Source organism: Crinia signifera, chromosome 1 (assembly GCF_055691185.1).
Source record: "Crinia signifera chromosome 1, ASM5569118v1, whole genome shotgun sequence".
NCBI classification, from domain to species: Eukaryota; Metazoa; Chordata; class Amphibia; order Anura; family Myobatrachidae; genus Crinia; species Crinia signifera.
Window position 1 is genome coordinate 317,339,679 of NC_139217.1, and position 24,689 is coordinate 317,364,367.

A 24,689-nucleotide genomic window follows, 5' to 3' on the forward strand; every position below is an offset into this window, starting at 1 on the left:
GGCCAGTTGGTCCAGAGAAGGACAGCAGGAGCACAGCAAGCATGGCAGAGAGATATGCCAGGATTGGTACTTGTAGTGCACCATCCTATAGCGTGGCAGACAAGACAGCTCCAAGTTTAATGGCAAGTCTTCAAGGAGCGACCCACCATGGAAAAGAGACCGAGCACCTTCCTGTATAGCAGAGGCAGAGTCACTACCTCCAGTTACGGTGAGCTGAAAGGCCGGATAGTCAGTGACAGGAGGGGGAGCATCACACCATACCACTATACTGAGAGCCAGGGCCAGCTTATAGCATTTTGATATTGTGAGTGTGATATGCACCTACCCCCTGTATTGTTGGTGCTGTGACCTGATTGTTGATATCACCCTCATAGCCACTTAAGTGTTACCTACCAGCACAATCTGCTACTACCATCTTTATTTTAAAACTGGAATTTCCTTCTCTGTAACAAATGCAGGCTCCTAGTAATTCATATAAGTAACTGTATGTGTGAATTACATAGTATTAGTTAATGCACGGAAGGCATGCATTAATCACGAAGGGCCTTATTCTAGTTCACTCTTTCTGACAAAATCCTTCTTAGATGGACAAAACCATGTGCACTGCTGGTGGGGCAGATGTTACTTGTGCAGATATAATTAGATTTGGGTGGGGTTTTACTTCAAAGTGAGATCTATACTGTAGTTTAAAAATAAAGCAGCCATTATTTTCCCTGCACAGAAACAAAATAACTCACCCAAATCTAATTATATCTGCACAATTAACATCTGCCCCCCCCCCCCCCCCTGCAGTGCACATGGTTTTGTCCATCTAAGAAGGATTTTGTCAGAAAGAGTGAACTAGAATAAGGCCCTAAGTGACAGTCAGTATTATATATCAAGATATAGGATGGGAGCAGCCCGATGAATGTCCTGTAATAGTGAATGGAAGCTGGTGATCCGTGTAGAAGAGAGACGCAGATCTAGTGTAGAGCGGAGTGGTCGAGATGGGAGATATTTTGTGATAAGTAAAGAGATATATGCTGGTGCAGTATGGAAAGAAGTTGAAACTTCATTCTCAATTTTGAGGGGATTAGTTGCATTACCTACTGATCAACAAACATTAATACAAGCCTGTCCTTTCACTCTATATTGAAGGTTAAATAATAAAATTAAATATAAATACATTTAGAAAAAAAGTCGATACATATTGGTGAGCAATGTGATGTGAATAGATGATACCTCTACTCTACCATTTTTTTCCTGGTGTCCTGTCCTTTGACACCCTATACTCTCTAAGTATATGGATTATTTCAGTTATTTTATGTTCTATAGTATGTTCAGTTGATTACAGAAAAAGCAAAAACCAAGGTTAAATATACATTCAGTGCCCTTTCTTCCCCCTAATAGCTGTAATACCTATAATAATGTAATGGTAAGCATTGGTATTTAATGGCCAATTAAATATCAGGTGAGAGGAAGGATTATGGCAACGATTTTATCGCTTTAGAAATTCATGTATTTCTCCTACAATACTGATTGTGCTTTTTTGTGCAGATATTTTGTCAGTTGCAATTTGTCCTTAACCGTTTTTAATACATGTATGTGGTTTCTCCCAAATGCTAGTTTTCTGCTTTTCTTTACCATAAAGTTATCACTTTTGTTTTTCCATCAATAGACTTTTCTACTACTTTGTAAATAATGGCTATATTGTGACACAGCTGTGACCTTACACTTTATGTGTCTGATTTCTTAAGTAGGGAGACAAATAAAGCTTACCCTCAACCCTTCTGGAAACATTATAAAGTCATGTCTTGGGAATGACTGTTAAGCGTCTGTTCCTATGATTTGTCTATTGCAGTAATGACTTTGTGATATATGAGCCCTGTTGATTTTGGCAGGTTGGAATATTACGCTTATTCAGCCTTAACTAAGGAAACATGCAATTATCTGATGTCATTATAACCATTTGAACAACTTACAAGAAATGTTGGTTAAAACACTACAGCAGTGTGTGAAATTAAAACTTAACATGTGCCACCAGATTTTAAGTAAAAGTGAACGCTTTATCTATATAATAAGTTGAAGAGTCTGTGTGCGTGTGTGTGTGTGTGTGTGCGTGTCCGTCGCATTGCGGACACACCGTGGCACTCAGAGACACCAAATTCAGCAACAAGATACCTCTGGACCTGGTGGTGTGCACCTCGAAGCCGTTTTTGGGAAATTTCACTTAGAAATTTAAAAAACACCAAGTTGTAATTTTCCTTCATTGATGTTCTGGGGAAAAGATCGATGATCTGGGAAACCATTTGCGAAGGAACAACTCCACACCTGATTTCATTGCTGTCATTGAGTATGAATGACACATTCTAACATTATGGTGAAGGCTTTAAACAATTGGGAAATAATTGAGGATATACATAGACCACACAACACACACACACACACACATACACATTGTACACACACACACACACACACAGTACACCACATAGCACACAACACACACATTTATACGTAGAGCACCTCACACACTTACACATTGGACAGATACACACACACACAACACACCACATGCAGTACAATACAAATCCATACACACTACAACACACACCCAAAAACAGTACAACAAACACACAGAACACACACACTTAAACATTGCCAGGATACGCAAAGCACAATACACACACATATACACGTAGCACACATCACAAACTTACACATTCGGCAGATACACACAACACAACACTCACAGTACAACACACACCCACATTCACTACAACACACACCCAAAAACAGTACAATACACAAAACACACACTTAAACATTGCACAGATACACACAGCACACTACACACACACACACACACAGATTTATACATAGCACACCTTACGCACTTACACATAGGGCAGATACACACAACACACACACAGAACATACCTCTAACAGCACAACACACACCCACATTCACCACACACACCCGAAAAACAGTACGACACACACAAAACACTTAAACATTGCACAGATACACAAAGACACAACACACACATACTGTATATACGTAGCACACCTCACACACTTACGCATTGGACAGATACATACAATACAACACACACAACCACATACACTACAACACACACACAAAAACAGTACAACACACACAAACGCAGAACACATAAAAAATAATTTGCCGTTTATTTAACCGTCTGTACCGGCAAATAAAAACTGTACCTAATGTACCGTTTCTACTTTGTTCCCCATATCCGTCTCTCCAGTCCTCCAGCCTGTCACTGCGCTCCCCGGCCAGTTGCACTGAGAAATCTTTGTCCTGGCCAATGCACCCATTGATCAATACAAAGTGGGTACACTGCACTCACCCTGTTAGTCAGTTGGATATCAGGCACTGCTCTGCCATAAGGGTTTCCCAGACTCTTTTGGTTCATAGATCATGTTTGGTCAATGGGCATGAGCGCTGCATGCATTTGTTTGAATGTTATGAGTTTAAGAAGTTGAAGAATAAGACTGAGATGAAGATTTGTCACGTTATAGTGTACAATTTACTCAATAAATCGTGAAAAAAATATGTGTACATAGAAGTACAGTACAATCAAGAAATGAAAGTAGGATTAAAAAATAAATTCTGATTCAAACTGATAATTGTTTGGACGGCGGTGGGTTGCGAAACAAATCTATAGGTGGAGGGGGTATGGATATTGTGGGCATAATTGGTGTTTGGTACACCTACAGGGGGTCCCCAGTTGATCAGAAATTCTCACTAGAGTGTCACCGTAGGGGAATTTCCAATTGGGGTTCAGGTGGTCTTTTAGGGACCCCTTTACAATCCCGTTGGTCTCTTCTCCTGGAGCCTACGGTCTCCCTCAGTGATTGACTATCATTAAGGGAGACTGTAAGCTCAAGGAGAAGAGACCTACAGGAATGTAAAGGGTCCCTAAAAGACCACCTGGACCCCAATTGGGAATCCTCCTATGGTGACACTGTGACCGTGACACTGTAGTGAAAATCCCATCAATTGAGGGCCCCCTGTAGGTGTAACAAACACCAATTATGCCCACAATATCCATCAGTTTGAATCAGAACTTATTTTTTAATCCTACTTTCATTTCTTGATTGTACTTCTATGTACACCTACATTTTTTTCACGATTTATTGAGTAAATTGTACACTTTGTAACATGGCAATTCTTTTTCTCAGTCTTATTCTTCAACTTCTTAAACTCCAAACCTTATCAATGCATCCATTGATGATTGTGATGGCTGGATCAGTGGATTGGCCCGGCGGGTGTAGGGAAGAATTGGCCCATTGCACCCATTCCCAGTGGTGCATTACAGTGGTGCGGATAGTGTGCATCGCGTCATGACAGCATGTGGCCAGGCCCGCGGACCTGCTCCCACACTCAGGGGCTGCCCCACTTTTTGGTAGAGATGCTCGGTGCATGTGCTTTACAGATCCCCAGACCTCAGAGACTGCTGCAGGCAGGTTCGGTGAGGGGAGTGGCAGTGGCAGGGAGCAGTGAATTTTTAATTAATTATGGCGCGGTAAGTAACGCCCACCCCGGACCCCACGCACTCAGCGCCTGTATAGAAAGTATATAGATATTGAGGTGTGGACATGTCCCTTTCTGATTTTGTACCGATTTCTGACCCTCAGATGTTGGAGGATATGTCATACAGTAGGTGCTGAATCTCAGGAGTGGATGTGGAATTCATCAACACATACAAGTTTTCAACTCAGGAGCGTTGCCATCATTGAGTATCAATGCAAACACATTCTAACATTATGGTGGAATCTATAACAAATTACAATCTTAGGTCTTTGTCACAGCATACTGTAAGATGACATTTTTCAGCAATTTTGGAAATAAAGAAACCCCAAGGTTTTCCCGGGCAACGCCGGGCGGGTCAGCTAGTATTATAATACATTTAGACCACTCGGTACAGTCTAATGCCGTATCATGAGGTTTCATGGTTTAGCAGTTTTGCAATAACATTATATTAATGTCTTCTGAAGATATGCTTCTTGCTTCAAGCAATGATATACTATTATTTCCTATTTAACAGTGGGATGCAAATAGACAACTAGTCCATTATAAATATATGAAGTCAGGTTATTAATTGTTGTTCTGTTTGGCTCGTCAAACTAGGGAATGGAAGTACCGTAGCATGGTAATGTTAACATTGTACTTACATTATAAAATATATCCTTTATTGTTTGACACAAAATTCTATACAGTTTATCTAAAAATTTTTACTGCTTGTGAGATGTACAGACCGATTTCTTACAGATCTAGGATTCGGGGACAGATTCCTGCACTATGCCCAATATAGTTATTACCAGGAAAAATGGTATATTAGTAATTATAATGTGATGTGCAGTAAAATAAATTAATTGACCATGGTTTACTGCTTCCAACACACACACACACACACACGCGCGCACCCCCAATACCAACTATCCAGTGTCTTACAATTGCAACACCTGTAGTTTGCATTAAGTACTATTATCTCAGAGTCATCCTTAATTTTGAAATAGTCAGAAGTGGGGACGCCCCCTACATTCTGGAGTTTGTAGGCAATTGCCTAATGGTAGAGTCTGCCAATTAGCCCCTGATGCAAGCACTTATAAGGGATTTTGTTTTGCTTGTCTTAAGTAGACAAAACCAAATCCCAGATCAGAAGCCCCTTTTTTCCTAACGCGGCTGTGAAAATACATGGGTCCGCACTTTTTAAAGAATTGAAGTAAACAAGCAACACAAACTTGTAGGATTATCAAGGAGATTATAATATGTCCGAGTTTTAGCCTCAGTTACTAGATCCTGTGGTGTCACATCACTGCCATCCATGCCACCCGCTTCACATCAGGCATCAGTCCAACAGGTGTCACATTAATCTCTGAGTTCCATCTAATTTATCCTGCTCTAAGCCGTGTGCAATGCACCGATATCTATTTTGTTGCAGACTGACTTCAGTACTAGAGGAACTCTGTTGCGGTCAAATCTTCTACCTATTCCTGTTTAGTGACTCTGTGTACAGTATCTATAAGAGACTATAGTAAATCTGTTCATACACAGACATGCATACATCTCTCCCTAGTATTGGTCTAAAGAGAAAGGTCTAGTTTAGGCCTTCCGACATACACAGCTAATGCCACTAAACCCTGGAGACATGGTATGTCATTATTTCTCATACCTGCTCTTTATACAGTATCTGATTTATTTCACTTAGGGCATTATGTCTTTGGGAATAATAAGATTTTGTTATTGTTATTATAGAAGAACCAATATGGAGAAAGTGTGAAGACACTTTATTTCAGTTACCTGACTATTCTTCGTAAAGTAGCAAATCACGCAGCTCTGCTACAATCAGACACCAACACCAGCAAAAAACAGGTGGGTTTTAATTATTGCAATTTCATCTTATTTTTATGCAGTTACATTTTATAAGCCGTTATAATGGTGTTTACCGTAAGACTTGTTATTTTAATTATATTTGTGACCTAGAACAAGCACTGCCTTATGTTTAGGAATAGGGCACAAGATTTCAACCTGTGAGCCTGTTGATAAATCAGGGACTTTTGTGAAAACATTTTAAATGTGAATATATTTTTCTTAATAAGACATTTGACAAATAAAATGTGTGAACGTCTCCTACTTATGATGTAATTCAATTTACATTTCTCAATTTTACATGTTAAATCAAAAAAAACAATTTTCTCAGGATATTGTTTTTCACCCATTGAATAGTGTTATGAATGTATTGCATGTTTATGACGACATATGTATCACATGGGATAGACCTCATATTCTTTAAGTAAACAATGAAAAATATATATCTATATTACATATCCAAAGAACCTATGAAAGTCTTAATAGTTATATAATTTTTCCTGAGAAAATAGTTATAGTAGGTTTTAAATTACAATTTTACATTGCAATTTTATACCATTCCAAATATAATTACTTTTATTCCCTTTATATGACCAAAACAAAGTTTAAGTAAGGAGATTCTTTGTATTAGATTCTTTGTATTAGCATGCATATATATATATATATATATATATATATATATATATATATATATATATATATATATATATATAAATCCAGCAGGGGGATGTCACTCGAATGTAATAAGAAACAACAAGAGGCAATAAGTTGGTCAACGTTTCAGGGGGCTTCCCCTTTTATCAAGACCTGAATGAAGTATGCAAAACAAACATATATATAGAGAAAGACTTACAATTATGTGCACCCGACACCTTGGCCACGCAGCCCGTCTGGGGTCCGGTGACGTCACTCATGCGCATCCGCGCTGACCGCCGGTCACCCCCGGGGGCGTGGCTACACCTCGATGCTAGATCAACTCCATGGCAACCATGTGTTGTACGTACCTCTGTAGCCGCCTACCCGCTGGAGATTGTCCATAGGGCTGTCAGTGCTTAGTGCTGGCGGCCGGACTCCGTCAGGGGACCAGGTGTACAGGGGAGCTGAAATGCATCTGTGAAATACAAAAAATCGTGATAAATATAAAAAGAACATGTAACTAATGGACACAGGCATATTCAATGTAAGCCAAATGGCATAATAGGCTGAGAGACAGACATGACATACAAACGAAATACACAAAGCTGAATCAGGGTTACACACTATGCAATGCATCGACCAACTAATTGGCAATCCGCAAGGAGGAGGGGGCGTCTGCGTGTTGCAGATACACACCATACAATCAATCCTCCAACTAATAATGACAATCCACTATGAATGCAACAACGGAACAGTAACATACAATGAATGGAAAGGGATAGAGATATAAAAAAGGTCATTATAAGAACGCAGTATATGAAAGCATCTCATTGAGTCCTTTGGGGTGCACTGTTTGTAGAGTATGAATCCACAGGGCTTCCCTCTGCAACAGAGTGCGACCTCTGTCACCCCCTCTTCTATCTGGGGGCACCCAATCGATCATTTTAAATTTGATATTGGACAGGCTATGTTGAAATTCTTTGTAGTGTCTCGCTACAGGTTGATCTGCAGCCCTGCCCTCAATGGCTGCCCGAATGTGGGACCTATGTAAAGCTATTCTTTCTTTGATCTGACGGGTGGTCTTACCAATGTACAGTAAGCCACATGTACACTTTATTTGATAGACCACAAACCGGCTGGTGCACGATAAGGGAAATCTGATTTTATACTGTTTCCCTGTGTGTGGGTGATGGAACGTATCCCCAATTTCCATGGTGCTACATGTCGTGCAACCTGTGCATCTATAATTGCCGGGTTTGCGAGTGAGGAAGTGACTGGGCCTGTTGAGTCCCATCTCAGTAACATCATTATGTACCACTACATTTTTTATATTTTTACTGCGGCGATATGATGGCAGAATTCTGGTCTCTTTAAGGGACGGCAGTAAAGGGTCCTGTGCAACAATGGGCCATATCGCTTTAGCCTTGCGCATCAGTTTGGTACTTGAGGTGGTGAACTCTTGAGTCCATACTATAGAGTCTTTAGGGCTTTCACTTGTTTTCCCAAAAGCGCTTCCTGTCTGGACATGGCTAAGGCTTTAGACTTGGCTTCCACCAGTGATTTGTGGTTGTATCCTCTTTTGAGAAATTTTAATAACATGCCCTCCATTTGTATGTCTGTGTCTTTTGGATCGCTGCAGATCCGTCTCACCCGCAGGAATTGTGAGTATGGTAAGGACTTCTTAAGAGACTCAGGTATTTCACAGATGCATTTCAGCTCCCCTGTACACCTGGTCCCCTGACGGAGTCCGGCCGCCAGCACTAAGCACTGACAGCCCTATGGACAATCTCCAGCGGGTAGGCGGCTACAGAGGTACGTACAACACATGGTTGCCATGGAGTTGATCTAGCATCGAGGTGTAGCCACGCCCCCGGGGGTGACCGGCGGTCAGCGCGGACGCGCATGAGTGACGTCACCGGACCCCAGACGGGCTGCGTGGCCAAGGTGTCGGGTGCACATAATTGTAAGTCTTTCTCTATATATATGTTTGTTTTGCATACTTCATTCAGGTCTTGATAAAAGGGGAAGAACCCTGAAACGTTGACCAACTTATTGCCTCTTGTTGTTTCTTATTACATTCGAGTGACATCCCCCTGCTGGATTTATATGTATTATTTCTTTGGATGCGCACCGAAGCAAGTTGCCTTTCATTACAGAGTGCCGGACGCTTTTGGACACATATATATATATATATATATATATATATATATATATATATATATATATATATATATATATATATATATATAAACTGTATACATGAAAGAGCCAACTTTAATATTAACCATACTTATTTTGTAATTGATTCCCACAGGAAGGTCATATTCAAAGAATCTGCAGTGAAGTGTTTTCCAAGTTTCCGGAGTTTATCCAGCAAAGTAAAGAGGCTGCATTTGAAACAATATCTGACCCAAAATATAGCGGAAAAATGAAGGTACAGTTGTATTTTTCATATTAATAGTTTGAATTCGCTTTTGTGATGTACATAATTTTGACGCTATTCTGTAGAGGATTCTTTGAAATTGCTGAGGTACATCAGATAGAATATATTTTGGTACCTACAGTACAGTATATGGGCTATGCTATCTCTATGTATATTTTGGACTTAGGATCTGGATCCTAAGTCCCCTGCTCACTTCAGTCCACTCTCTTCAATGCTGTAAACTACCCCAATGCTAAAGAGGACTGAACAGTGTAACCGCTGTGCGGAATACAGCTTTGGCAGCAGTTCTGTTGGTAGGCTTAAAAAGATATCAATTGGCACTTGGTTAAGGTGGGAGCTCTCCCACGTATGCCCAAGTTTAGAATCTACTGTAGTTTCAAAGTCCATGTACTTTGCACCTGGTTAATTCTTAAGTACAGGTTGTGTATCCCATATCCAAAATGCTCAAGCCAGAAGCGTTCTGGATAATGGATTATTCCGTATTTCGGGATATTTTTATATTTCAATTAGGTATCATGAGGACGGGACCCATATGTGAATACAAAATGTATTTATGTTGTATAAACACATCAAAGGCATGAAATACATACAAATTTATTTGTGCATGACACACGGTTTCAAAACATGAAACAAAGTTGGTGTTCTATCTCAGGCACTGAATTTAGATGCTAAGCAATCATTTTCTTGCACATATTTAGTGCCAGTTACATATCATGTCCCCAGTAGTGCCAGTTACATATCATGTCCCTAGTAGTGCCAGTTACATATCATGTCCCCAGTAGTGCCAGTTACATTTCATGTCCCCAGTAGTGCCAGTTACATTTCTTGTCCCCAGTAGTGCCAGTTACATTTCATGTCCCCAGTAGTGCCAGTTACATTCCATGTCCCCAGTAGTGTGATACATTTCATGTCCCCAGTAGTGCCAGTTACATTTCATGTCCCCAGTAGTGCCAGTTACATATCATGTCCCCAGTAGCGCCAGTTACATATCATGTCCCCAGTAGCGCCAGTTGCATATCATGTCCCCAGTAGTGCCAGTTGCATATCATGTCCCTAGTTTTGTCAGTTACATATCATGTCCCCAGGAGCGCCAGTTGCATATCATGTCCCCAGTAGCGCCAGTTGCATATCATGTCCCTAGTAGCGCCAGTTGCATATCATGTCCCCAGTAGCGCCAGTTGCATATCATGTCCCTAGTTTTGTCAGTTACATATCATGTCCCCAGTAGCGCCAGTTACATATCATGTCCCCAGTAGCGCCAGTTACACATCATGTCCCCAGTAGTGCCAGTTACATATCATGTTCCCAGTAGTGCCAGTTACATATCATGTCCCTAGTAGTGCCAGTTACATATCATGTCCCCAGTAGTGCCAGTTACATTTCTTGTCCCCAGTAGTGCCAGTTACATTTCATGTCCCCAGTAGTGCCAGTTACATTTCATGTCCCCAGTAGTGTGATACATTTCATGTCCCCAGTAGCGCCAGTTACATTTCATGTCCCCAGTAGCGCCACTTACATATCATGTCCCCAGTAGCGCCACTTACATATCATGTCCCCAGTAGCGCCAGTTACATATCATGTCCCCAGTAGCGCCAGTTGCATATCTTGTCACCAGTAGTGCCAGTTGCATATCATGTCCTCAGTAGCGCCAGTTGCATATCATGTCCCCAGTAGTGCCAGTTGCATATCATGTCCCCAGTAGCGCCAGTTGCATATCATGTCCCTAGTTTTGTCAGTTACATATCATGTCCCCAGTAGCGCCAGTTGCATATCATGTCCCCAGTAGCGCTAGTTGCATATCATGTCCCCAGTAGCGCCAGTTGCATATCATGTCCCCAGTAGCGCCAGTTGCATATCATGTCCCCAGTAGCGCCAGTTACATATCATGTCCCCAGTAGCGCCAGTTACACATCATGTCCCCAGTAGTGCCAGTTACATATCATGTTCCCAGTAGTGCCAGTTACAGATGTCCCCAGTGGTGCTTTTAGCAAAAGAAAATAAGTACATTCTGGAAACTATGGTTTTCCGAATAATTTGGATAACTGATATACATATAAGGGATTCTCAACCTGTACTACCATTTTGGTACTTGTGTATTCTGCCCATAGCTGCGCTATGCCTCCTGCCTTACACCGTCGCTTTTTTAGAATCATTATGAATGTGTGTATACATGAATCATGCTCATGATTATTTTAATTTTGTATATTATTAATAAATTGTAAAAAAGAATTGTTAAATTTTTTCCTCAAATAGCGCAGTTACAAAACCCCTTTTTTTCTTGTATATGTATCAGGGACTGACTATCCCTTATTTTAACTGCTGCTTGATTTGAAAAAGGGGCCCTGTGCAGAGCCTGTTAATTTCCCTAGCGGTATTACACAACTATTTTTTTCCTTGTATAGTCGCCCAGTTTGTATGGACCTTTACTTAAGAGACTGATTTAAAAAAAAAAGAAGTGTGTGTGTGATTGAAGGAAAGCCACGTTGCAGTCTGCATAGGTGCACTTTACCCACTTTACATTGAGAACATTTCACTGATTTTTCATTCTGCATATTGTTTATCTCTCTCTTTATTTTTTGTTAAATATAATTTGTAATTCCCACCCATTTTTTACTACTTTGGGATGGCCACAGATGTCTGCACTGACATACATTTTATTCCTAGAAGTAAGGGATTTTGCTAATCATAACTAAAGGTTATTGTTTTGTCAGTTACATATTATGTCCCCAGTAGCGCCAGTTACATATCATGTCCCCAGTAGCGCCAGTTACACATCATGTCCCCAGTAGTGCCAGTTACATATCATGTTCCCAGTAGTGCCAGTTACATATCATGTCCCTAGTAGTGCCAGTTACATATCATGTCCCCAGTAGTGCCAGTTACATTTCTTGTCCCCAGTAGTGCCAGTTACATTTCATGTCCCCAGTAGTGCCAGTTACATTTCATGTCCCCAGTAGTGTGATACATTTCATGTCCCCAGTAGCGCCAGTTACATTTCATGTCCCCAGTAGCGCCACTTACATATCATGTCCCCAGTAGCGCCACTTACATATCATGTCCCCAGTAGCGCCAGTTACACATCATGTCCCCAGCAGTGCCAGTTACATATCATGTTCCCAGTAGTGCCAGTTTCATATCATGTCCCTAGTAGTGCCAGTTACATATCATGTCCCCAGTAGTGCCAGTTACATTTCTTGTCCCCAGTAGTGCCAGTTACATTTCATGTCCCCAGTAGTGCCAGTTACATTTCATGTCCCCAGTAGTGTGATACATTTCATGTCCCCAGTAGCGCCACTTACATATCATGTCCCCAGTAGCGCCACTTACATATCATGTCCCCAGTAGCGCCAGTTACATATCATGTCCCCAGTAGCGCCAGTTGCATATCTTGTCCCCAGTAGTGCCAGTTGCATATCATGTCCCCAGTAGTGCCCGTTGCATATCATGTCCCAGTAGTGCCAGTTGCATATCATGTCCCCAGTAGTGCCAGTTGCATATCATGTCCCCAGTAGTGCCAGTTGCATATCATGTCCCCAGTGGTGCCAGTTGCATATCATGTCCCTAGTTTTGTCAGTTACATATCATGTCCCCAGTAGCGCCAGTTGCATATCATGTCCCCAGTAGCGCTAGTTGCATATCATGTCCCCAGTAGCGCCAGTTGCATATCATGTCCCCAGTAGCGCCAGTTGCATATCATGTCCCCAGTAGCGCCAGTTGCATATCATGTCCCTAGTTTTGTCAGTTACATATCATGTCCCCAGTAGCGCCAGTTACATATCATGTCCCCAGTAGCGCCAGTTACACATCATGTCCCCAGTAGTGCCAGTTACATATCATGTTCCCAGTAGTGCCAGTTACAGATGTCCCCAGTGGTGCTTTTAGCAAAAGAAAATAAGTACATTCTGGAAACTATGGTTTTCAGAATAATTTGGATAACTGATATACATATAAGGGATTCTCAACCTGTACTACCATTTTGGTACTTGTGTATTCTGCCCATAGCTGCGCTATGCCTCCTGCCTTACACCGTCGCTTTTTTAGAATCATTATGAATGTGTGTATACATGAATCATGCTCATGATTATTTTAATTTTGTATATTATTAATAAATTGTAAAAAAGAATTGTTAAATTTTTTCCTCAAATAGCGCAGTTACAAAACCCCTTTTTTTCTTGTATATGTATCAGGGACTGACTATCCCTTATTTTAACTGCTGCTTGATTTGAAAAAGGGGCCCTGTGCAGAGCCTGTTAATTTCCCTAGCGGTATTACACAACTATTTTTTTCCTTGTATAGTCGCCCAGTTTGTATGGACCTTTACTGAAGAGACTGATTTAAAAAAAAAAGAAGTGTGTGTGTGATTGAAGGAAAGCCACGTTGCAGTCTGCATAGGTGCACTTTACCCACTTTACATTGAGAACATTTCACTGATTTTTCATTCTGCATATTGTTTATCTCTCTCTTTATTTTTTGTTAAATATAATTTGTAATTCCCACCCATTTTTTACTACTTTGGGATGGCCACAGATGTCTGCACTGACATACATTTTATTCCTAGAAGTAAGGGATTTTGCTAATCATAACTAAAGGTTACAGTACTTCCTTTAGCAGGGGTGTCTAGACCGAGGAGGAGTCAGAGTATACTTTTGTTTATAAATCGTCTCGACTACCAGCCATGAAGTAATTGACACCATAATTATCAGTACTCACATTATATATCTTCAAGAAGAGGATTTCAGCATAATTAAAAACATTGGTAAACTAAATAATAAGAATGTAGCACTTTTTTGTGAAAATGCTAGTTTGACTGACTACTAAAAAATGGGATACGGTCATTAGGTCGACAAGCATTCGGTCAACATGGGTCTAGGTCTACATGGGTCTAGGTCGACACAAGCATTAGGTCGACATGGGCTAGGTCGACAGTCAAAAGGTCGACATGGGGTTTTTCACTGTGTTTTGAGCCAACATGTGCCGACAGGCAGTATTTCATGCCCTACCATCCACTAGGGCATGGTGGGAGAATGTGCCGAGCGTAGTGAGGGGATGCGGTGCACTTCAAACTATGTCCATGTCGACTGTGTCAACATTCGGGTGAAAAACTTCATGTCGACATTTTGACTGTCGACTTAATGCGTGTGTCGATCTAATGTCATGTCGACCGAATGCTTGTGTCGACCTAGACCCATGTCGACCTTGTCCCATGTCGACCTTGACCCATGTCGATCCAATGCTTGTCGACCTAGTTGTTGTAGACCAAACGATCCACACCCTAAAAAATAAGAGCATTAATGTTGGACAGCTCCCTGGAACTTCCTCATGCTACACTGTGAAACATTTTAATATAACAGACTGATAGTGTAGAACAGTGCATGCCATTTATCTTTACTTTCATCATTTAGGTTGTAGCTGAGATTTGTTTCTATGAAAGTTTCATTCTTCAGATAAATTATTTAAAAATATATGTCTAGAAAAGTAAATTAAAGTTTTGGCATTAAATAGATGAACAGATAATGTCCATGTGTTTTAACTGAATAAATCTTAGGGTTTAAATATCTATTGCCCACTGTGTCAATGTCAAGCCTAGCTGGCGCAGAAGAATCCTGTCTATTTTCCAAATGGTGCGTTGCATCAGCAAAGTCATAATGCCAGATGTGGACATGCTATTCTTAAAATTAACAGTATACACATTATGCACAAATCCTGCATTGATTACATCCCCACCAGAAGAACATCTTTTGAGTACGGCTAGTTGGCATCTCAAACAATGACAAGAGTATGAGTAGTCCGCATTTACTATAAACACCAGAAAGGAGGAAGTGTGGCGTATACATCTCACAGATTATTTTAACAAGACTTGCTCTGAGAAAGTTTTACTTTGATAACCTTGCAGCATTTAAAGTCAGCAGCCAACTAAAATGGTTATGAGCAGTTCCCTTCCATAGATTCTGCAGAAAATGGTAAGCTAGAAAGAATTACAGCCATTTATTTTTACACTTCCATGTTTATAGGAGGGTATCTCTGGCACAGAGAAGTGTAATTCATAGATCAATGTGACACTGCCGCTATGCAATACTAGTCCCTTTCTCTCCATAATTGGGAGCCAAGTAATGTAGAACTGTATACGTGATCAAACACCCTCTTAACTAAATATAAAATTTGAGCTAGCATTGGCATATAAAGGGATGACCCATCAAACATTAATAAACCATCACAATTATTTTTGTTAACTAGCTTAATTACATTATAAGACAAATAATAATTAAAAAATACACAATTTAAAAACACTATCACAAATAGAAAATCAGACATAAATAAAAGTATAAAAATAATTAAATTATCATTTAAAAAGTGTTTCCTGGCACCTGGCTGCTTCCTCAGGCAGTTATGAGCAAATGAATCATTCATTCAACACTGCCAGTTAAAATAATAATTTCATCAGTGTCCACATGTTAGAAAATCGCTATATTGTCCCTGGTGGGCCAGGCATCTACCGGGTCCTAGCAGTCATGTGAGTTCCAGCAAAGTAATCTGATAGAGCTGGGTTCCAGTGAGTATTCATGCCTTTTCCTCTTACCCCACCCCATAACCCTAACCTCCTCCTAGTGCAGACCTTAACCCTCCCATCCTGCACCCTAACCCGAATATCGACATCCTGACAATGTCTACATTTCACACCTCAACATTCTGCAAATGTGGACATGTTACTTCTCATAGCTGTCACCATTATTAATGTGGACCAAATAACTACATCCCCATATTTACATGTAGTATTACTTCAGTATCTACATTTGAGACACCTGTTATATTTAGTAATGGTCACTCAATCTCCCTACCATCAGCTTTTCTGGGTTTGGGTACAAGACTAATCTCAAATTTAGCTTGTCAACAGATTCATCCTGGACATTTTGAGCTTATAAAACACTTCTTCAAGATGAATTTGATACTTATATGGCGCCTTATGGACCTTTCCCGTTACATGATGTGATATAAGAGATTTTCAAGCCTGATTCAAAGTTGTTCACTATTGTGCGAATTTGCAATCCTATAGATTATCGAATGACTGTGCATGTATACGGAAATAACCTCAGATATAGCAAAAATATCTCATCGCAATCTTTTCGGAATTTGACAAACAGGAAGTTGACGTTTGTAGGCGGTAACCGGCTGCTTTCTAGGAGTGTCACAAAAAATACAGGCATGCCCAGGAAATTTAAGAAAGGCTGTGTGATGTCAGCTCCTGCCTCGGTCAGCCTCTCTCTGTCCTTTTAAAATATTTAAGGATTCCTTAATACTTTTTCTGCTCACTTGACTTGTAGAGAACAGGCCTTGGAAGCCAATCATTTTTCTGGTAGGCCATCCAGGAAGGAAATTACATTGAGATCTGCTGGACTCTCTTTACTGTAGGCTTGTGAGCATGGTCTTTCTACTGAAATGGAATATGCTGCACTTTATAAGAAACTTTAAATAATATTTTATAAATACCCCTGCTTAATATTTTATAAATACCCCTGCTTGCCTATGCCTTGCTTAGCTAAAGAGACAGGAAAAATACAAGGAGGCAATGGATCAGCCACACTATAGACCTTCACTGGGTGTAAACATTGTGTTGTCGCTGTTCCAAGGTTTAACCCATGCTAAGGCCTGTCGCCTTCCATGGTTTTTGACGAAGAAAATTTTGAAAATACAATGTACTGATTTGGAAAGTTGTCCTTTTTGAGGTATCAGTCTGCATTCTTTCCCAGAGATCGCTCTTATGTGCCAGGCCTTGCTGGAGGTAGTCGCTAACTACAATTAACTTTCTTTGAAGCTTTTTGTGGCAGAACACCTGTTCTCTTCTGATTTCCCAAACACATTTAGGGTCACAGCATGTCATAAGGCTAGCTGAGGACAGAATTATTGATTTACTGATCAGGGCTCATTGGTCATCATGGTTTGTAATGTGTAGGAACCACTTGCCTTTTAGATATATGTTCTAAATAAATTACACTTTAGTAAAGATAGGTATTTAATTTAAATTACCCATTCAAGCACCCTTTGAGCGCCAAGTGAATTTGTCAAAATAGATGTGAAAATTGCCAAGCGCACATTTTTATTTATTATATTGACTTGTAATGTTTTCCTTCTATAGAAAATATAATCTTTTTTTTACACAATTTTTTAAATTCGAATTTATATAACAAATGTGAGCGACGCTGGCATTTTTACCATATATTCTGCACATCTCTCACAGAGATGTTGGCACTCAAAGGGTTAATAGAGGTTTGTCAAATTGATGTATTCTCTTTCATTTATCATTTCTGAACTTAGTTATTTTTAATTAAGTTTAATTTAAAATAAATGCTTTTTTATATAGTAGAAAGGAATCCATATTAAATAACAGACCTGTTATGGAAACGGCATTTGAGGCCTAATGTTTTATTTACTGTGCCATCCGTTTGTTTTTTCTGTGTCATTAATATTTCCACCGTTTCCACGTAACATTTTCCAGTTCTCACAGCATCATTTGGATGCTTTGATTCATTGCTGTCTTGTGGTTCACTTCCAGGTCCTTCAGCAGCTCCTAAATCACTGCAGAAAAAACAAGGATAAGGTTCTTCTTTTCTCCTTCTCCACAAAGGTGAGCACCATATGATGTCTGCCATGCTTGGCTGAGCCATAACTCTTGATTGATAAAGCAAAATATTCTTCTGGTTAACAGCTGTCAGCCACATTTCCTTCCTCGCATGTGATATGTGAAGTGCCATTGAAGTGCATAATGAGCACTGTTTAAAAATCCTTGCTAATTCTTCAGACTATCTGGGAAAATAAATAATAATAATTGTATTTTACAATTCATCCTATTTTCACAGATGTGTCAGTTAATTTAGCATAAAAACCTTTTTGCCTCACTTCTCCTTAGGTGTGGGCAGCAGTTAAATTTGATAGTCCATTAGGGTGTACAGTATGTATTTATCTGAATTTCTCCTCCAACACTGGGGCTGTAGTACCCCCTTTTATTTGCATGTATCAGTGAGCTGGCTTATAAATGTTTTTCAAATAATGATCAAAGTGTATTAAAATGAGATTTATAATATGCTTTAGCTATAGTGAATTACTAGGACACTGCTTATACAAACTTTATTATATAAAATCCTTTCACATCTAATAAAGATTTATTAGTAGACCACAGGGCACATGTACTTTAGAAAATAAGATTGCACATGAGTATATTTAGTGGTGTAAGTTATGTTACTGTTTTCACCTTCAGAACCCATATTGGTTACAGCCTTTATTGCGGTATAAAGGCCAGATGCACTAAGCATTGAAAGTGATAAAATGGAGAGTGATAAACAACCAACCAATCAGCTTCTACCTGCTATGTCACAGGCTGTGTTTGAAAAATGTCAGTCAGGAGCTGATTGGTTGGTTGTTTATCACTCTCCACTTTATCACTTTTGAAGCTTAGTGCATCTGCCTCTAAGTACTAAGCACTGGAGATAGATAAAGTGAAAAGAGATAAAATACCATTGAATCAGCTTCTAACAGCCCCATGTTACAGGCTGTGTTTGAAAAATGACAGTTTGGAGCAGGATTATATTTCCATCCACCTTATGCCTGGTACACACCAGGACGACTAGGGCCCGATCCCCTCAATCTAGATCCAATTCATGTAGATTGTAGGTAGATTGGGCCCTTTTTTTCCCTGTTCTGGTCCGATCCTGATTCGATGCGTGGTCCCGATCCGATGCGCGGCCCCGTGGGTCGGTCGGTCGTTATTCAGATCCTACCTCTACTTACTGCATTGCAAAACAGTCAGACAGAGCTGCAGTGTGTGAGTGATTCCAATGTGCCCAGGGCCATAACTAGGGGTGTGCAAGCAGTGATGCTGCAGAGGGCACAAAGCCTAGTGGGTGGCACTTTTTTATGGCCTGTGTTGCTTGTAATTGGCATTCAGAATTTCTGTAACAGCACCTGCAGGCTAGAAAGCTGCAGTCCAGTTCACTTTGGAACCAGCAGCCCAGGCATGGCATTCCATGTTGGGTGTCAGGAATGGCACGGGGCATAATTTCACCCTGAATGTGCCTGACACAGATAGGATGACATTTCTACAAATAGGTCTGGGCGCATTTTGCTAAATTGTGAGTACACGTTTATATAAATGTTTTTAGAAAATAATTCTTGAATGTGGCGATACAGTACCAGAAACAATCTTGGCTACACTACAGACTTTAAACTGTATTAAATGATTATTTAGTATTCATAATGTTGCAACTGATCACTGAGCATTGTGATGGCCTAATCTACTTCCCAATGACTTCTATATTAGCTGCTTGATGTTCTGGAGAGATACTGTATGGCGTCTGGGCTGGAATATCACAGACTTGATGGAAGCACAAAGCCAGAGGACAGAATAAAAATAGTGAAGGAATTCAACAGTACACAAGATGTAAACATTTGCTTAGTTTCCACAATGTAAGTGACATCATTTTCAATAATCTATGACAACAAACGTCTTATATGGCCTGTACCGTGGTGTTTCCAGGTGTTCTTTATCATGTTTTATTCCTTTATATTATTACAGGGCTGGAGGATTAGGGCTTAATTTTGTTGGGGCAAATGTTGTGGTGGTGTTTGACCCAACTTGGAATCCAGCTAATGACCTTCAGGCTATCGACAGGTAATTTTGTAGCACTTCTATTCTGAATTTTGATGGCAGTTTTATGGACAAATGTATATTGTATCTGGAAAACATTGATAAAATATAATATAGCCACTAGCTTTCATATACTGTATATAATGAACCCCATAGTGTTGATTATCAGCATACCATTAGGTTACTAGATAAAGTACAAAGTTACTAAATCACGTGAGTTTAGTTTTCATAATGTTAAATTGATGGTTACTAAAATCTATAATTTATTATAAAAATGAAGGGAAATTACTTTAGTTTCTAGACATTTGTGCTGCTGACTTGCGCTGGTTATGGAATTTCAGCCCTAGTAACAGTAGCAGGGTTACCATGGCACATCCAAGGGTGGAGTGTCTGTAGCGGAGGGAAGAAAAGGTAGGAAATGAGATTTAATATCTAGTCAGTTATCTGAGAGTAAAAATATAATAAGAGCTGCTCTCTTTAGCGCAAGTCCATAATATAATTTACTAGTTATCTGAGAGTGCAAATACAGGTGATGGTAGTGGGTGTTGAGAATATCTGTTTGGGCGGTGACCACCGTATGATGCGGATGTTCACCCACAGGCAGACCCTGCGTGCGAACACATGCTGCGAGGGGGGCAGGGTTTGGTGGACTCGCAAATTTGCAGCCTTGCAAATCAACCAGAATAACCCCCTAAATAAGAATATATGTTGGGGTGGAGTAAGACAATTTAAAGATGGTGTTCCCAGAAAAAAAACATGTAACCTGTGACCTGGTTGCCTAGGTGAAAACCACTTCCAGTGTGTGCAAGACAGTACATAGAGCCCTATTTCCTGCAACAGTTAAAGGGCCGTATTCAATGCGGCCAACGAGGGGGTTAAATGACGAGGATCAACGGAAACAAGCGACCCTAGTCATTTAACCCCCGCGCTGGCCGCTCGCCGTATTCAACATTCCGGGGGAAACCTCGTCTGTTGTAGGACAACAAGGATTCCCCCCACTGCATTTAGCCACGAGCCTTGCTGTTTTAGCAGCCACACACACTGTTTCCACGTCACTGTAAAAACCCAGCAAGGTGGAAACGGCATATGCACGGTCAATTGAATACTGACCGTGCATGCTGTGAAAACAAGCAGTCAGCACTGCTCACTGCTGTAACAGCTCACAAAAAGCATTGAATACTGCTCAAAGTGGTCAGTGGTGGACAACTAGGGTGGCTAATCCAAAGATCGGGATTGTCAGGAACTGGATATTCTGGCCTAAAATCGCTGGGATTTCAATCCCAGGTTTGGGGAGGGGTGAGTAAAGGATATAAGAGGTTGGGGGGTTGGAGACAGAGATTAGGAAAGGACTTGTGGGGAGAGAGTTTAGGACTGGGGTCCTAGCAGAAAGAGATAAAGAGTTGGGGTATAGAGACAGATAAGTACTGAGGGATGAGAGGGGATAGCGCTAAGGACTGGAGTAGGATGGAGTACAGCCACTGAGTCCTGCTGCTGCCTGCCAATGCTTACCAAGTCAATCACAGGATCCCTGGAATCCCATGATTGGGTGTTTTTTCAATCCCAAATCTTGAGATTTCGAAAAAATGGCCCAGGATTGGCCACCCTAGGATCAACACCCAGTTTCGGTCATTTTTCAAAACCTGTGACATGGAAGTTAGGAGCCAATTGGCTGGTACTTTATCTCTGTTTACTTTATCTCACTCCAAGGCTTGGTATATAGACCAGGTGTAGCTATGATATATGTTGAGTGGTACAATTGGCTCAAATGTTTGTATTAGCAAACATGGTTGTTAGTGTCGATTATGCAGATGCATTGTAAGTATTGGTTTGTTTGTACACATTATAGACATAGGAGAAATTTACTAAGATGTGTATTCTACTTCACATGTGATGTTGCTATGGGCAACCAATCAGAATCTACTTCTCATTTATTTAGCACCCTCTAGAATATAGTAGACAGGATCTGATTGGTTACCCATAGCAACATCACATGTGAAGTAGAATACACATGTTAGTAAATTTCCCCCATAATCGTGTATTTGACACACAGTGTTGTGCAAGTATAATGAATACAATGAAAATATGTATGCTTACTATGAGACGATTTTGCCTCCATTTACAGAATGTTTTTCTGGTATCTTATTCACTACTATTTTTTTGATAATATATTAAACCATTGTAGTTTAATCAACACATTATTTAGAACCTCACTTGTTTTATTGTTTTACAGGGCCTATCGAATTGGGCAGTGCAGGGATGTGAAAGTGTTAAGGCTGATATCTTTGGGAACAGTGGAAGAAATGATATATTTAAGGCAGGTTTACAAACAGGTAAGGAGCTATCTGCTTCAAAATCATTTGTAGATAAGAACAGCAAAGGAGGTGGCCGGAGAGGTAGTTCACCCTTTCACTGGTAATAAGGTTAAGAGGGTGTTTTCTGTTGGCAGTCCCTAAAGATGGTATAGGTGGCATGTGTGTCCACTTGGTAGCTTAACCAGGTCTTATTTACCAGCCAGAACAGTATTACTGCAGCAGACACCTTTATATATTGTATCATGTCACATGGTTGACATTAACATTCGAGATGTCGGCATAGTCAAGCTGTCAACTGCAACATGTCGACATCCTCAGAATAATGATATGGTCACATAGTCAACAGTTGCCATGTGAAATGTTGACACTGAGGGTGCCACCAGTTAGTGTTACTCTTGGGTGAGGTGGTTAGGGTTGTCTCCAGTTTCTAGTGATGAAACATTTTGTTGCAGCTAAAATGTGGGGATTTTTGGTTAAGACATTTGTTTTTGCTTAACACCTAATAACAAGAAAATCAATGTCCACTATGATTTATTGATGTCTTAAAAGATAGCAAGTAATATAAACATGTGTGTAATATGTTTCTGCATGCACAAATACAACAAACAAACTCTGACTCACACTTTTACAATTTTTCAAAGTGTGTGTCAGAGAAGTCTATGCAAAGTTGCTTGGTGAAGCAGCTGGACCATTCAGAAGCAGGTATATCTTCTATGTGCTGAACGAAGGTCTCCATTGCAGCATCTGGTGACTTAAAACAACCCCACGCATGTTACACAAAGTTGCAGCAGGCCATTTCTGGACTGTATGATGGATGACCAATCTCCTGGATGCATTCATGGGCAAGAAAACCCACCACTTTCTTGGGCAGGTGCATTGTGATTGAGAAGTTCACCACGAGCACAAGTTCGTGGACAGGACCTAGAAATGGCTTCCAGCACTTGCAGCACTCTTGACCACAAAACAGCAACTGTCTGCTTGGACATTGCTCTCATGTCGGAACTTCTGTGGCACCACACCGCCAACTGAAGTCCTCTAGGCCAACAGTTGTTTGGTCTCAGGGTTGAAATTGTAGATCCAGGATTCATCGCCACTGATGATCTCCCAGACTGTTTGAGTACCTGCCATCAAATCAGGACAGTATGTTGCAGCACCTTGCTCAGGAAGAGCTTTTCATGGAGTATCAAGTGGATGGATCCAGATTAAATGCTTGGATCAGTGTTTCCCAAACTGTGATGGCTCCCAGGGGTGCTTCAGGTTGGGTTTCCAGGAGTAATTCTAATTCAAAATGGTAAGTATAATAGGCAAAACTAGTGCTTGTGGCTTACCATTATAAAATATGCGGACAAACAGAAATGTCCCTCACCACTTAGATGACTCTATGGAAGACAAATAAACACATTTTACTTAATTTCTTTTTTTTATTTTTTATTTCTCAATAAGAAACTTTTGGCCTAGGGGCACCATGAAAAAAAAAACAATTTGTTACCCTAGGGCACTGTGATTCATAAAAGTTTGAAAACCACCGGCCTATATCCTTCTCAGATTCAGACTTCACTATTGCCCTCATGGTAGTAACATTGGGCCTTATTCTGGTTCACTCTTAGAGGCAAATTCCTTCTCAAATGGACAAAACCATGTGCACTGCAGGTGGGGCAGATGTAAGTGCAGATAGAATTCGATTTGGGTGGGGTTTTTCTTCAAAGTGAGATCTATACTGCAGTGTAGAAATAAAGCAGTCAGTATTTTCCCTGCACAGAATCAAAATAACTCACCCAAATTGAATTAATTAATCCCTGCAGGGAACATGGTTTTGTCCATTTGAGAAGGAATTTGCCTCTAAGAGTGAACCAGAATAAGGCCCATCGTCCCTTGATATGGAGGACACAAAAAGGCCACATTATTCCTTGTCTTCTCGGGCTGTCTCCTGTACCAACATTTGCAAACCACTACAACACAGTGGTCTGGAACGGTGCTTCCTCTCCAAAAGCAGTTTGCAGTCGGCCATAGCGTTCCTGCTGTCGCAGACCACTCCTGTCGTAGTAGAAGCTCATGGCTCCCCAGTGGCCTCTGTTGAGTTTGTGAAACACTGCAAAAATCACTCCCTACTACTGTCCCACCCAGGGACAGTTACATATGGCATCTAGAACAGCTATCATGCTGTCAGGACTATATCACGGCAACAAGCATTGTGTCATCTCCCTGAGTAACGCCAGAGATTAGACCATGTAGAGGAGTGAAAACTGAGCGCAATGCACAAGGGGTTACTGGTGTCCACCC

The 24,689-nt window shown here is 40.5% G+C and overlaps 1 protein-coding gene across 3 annotated transcripts in view; it reads left to right on the forward strand.

Moving 5' to 3' along the window:
- The window catches only part of ERCC6L2 (ERCC excision repair 6 like 2), a 151,312-nt gene that overhangs the window by 59,290 nt on the left and 67,333 nt on the right, over positions 1 to 24,689 (forward strand). For all 3 annotated transcript variants that reach the window (XM_083186960.1, XM_083186968.1, XM_083186976.1), the window contains 6 exons: positions 6,269 to 6,385; positions 9,333 to 9,452; positions 18,010 to 18,081; positions 19,771 to 19,916; positions 20,026 to 20,121; positions 22,328 to 22,427. In XM_083186960.1, coding sequence (XP_083043086.1) covers positions 6,269 to 6,385; positions 9,333 to 9,452; positions 18,010 to 18,081; positions 19,771 to 19,916; positions 20,026 to 20,121; positions 22,328 to 22,427 — 651 coding nt within the window. The remainder of the gene's footprint in view (positions 1 to 6,268; positions 6,386 to 9,332; positions 9,453 to 18,009; positions 18,082 to 19,770; positions 19,917 to 20,025; positions 20,122 to 22,327; positions 22,428 to 24,689) is intronic.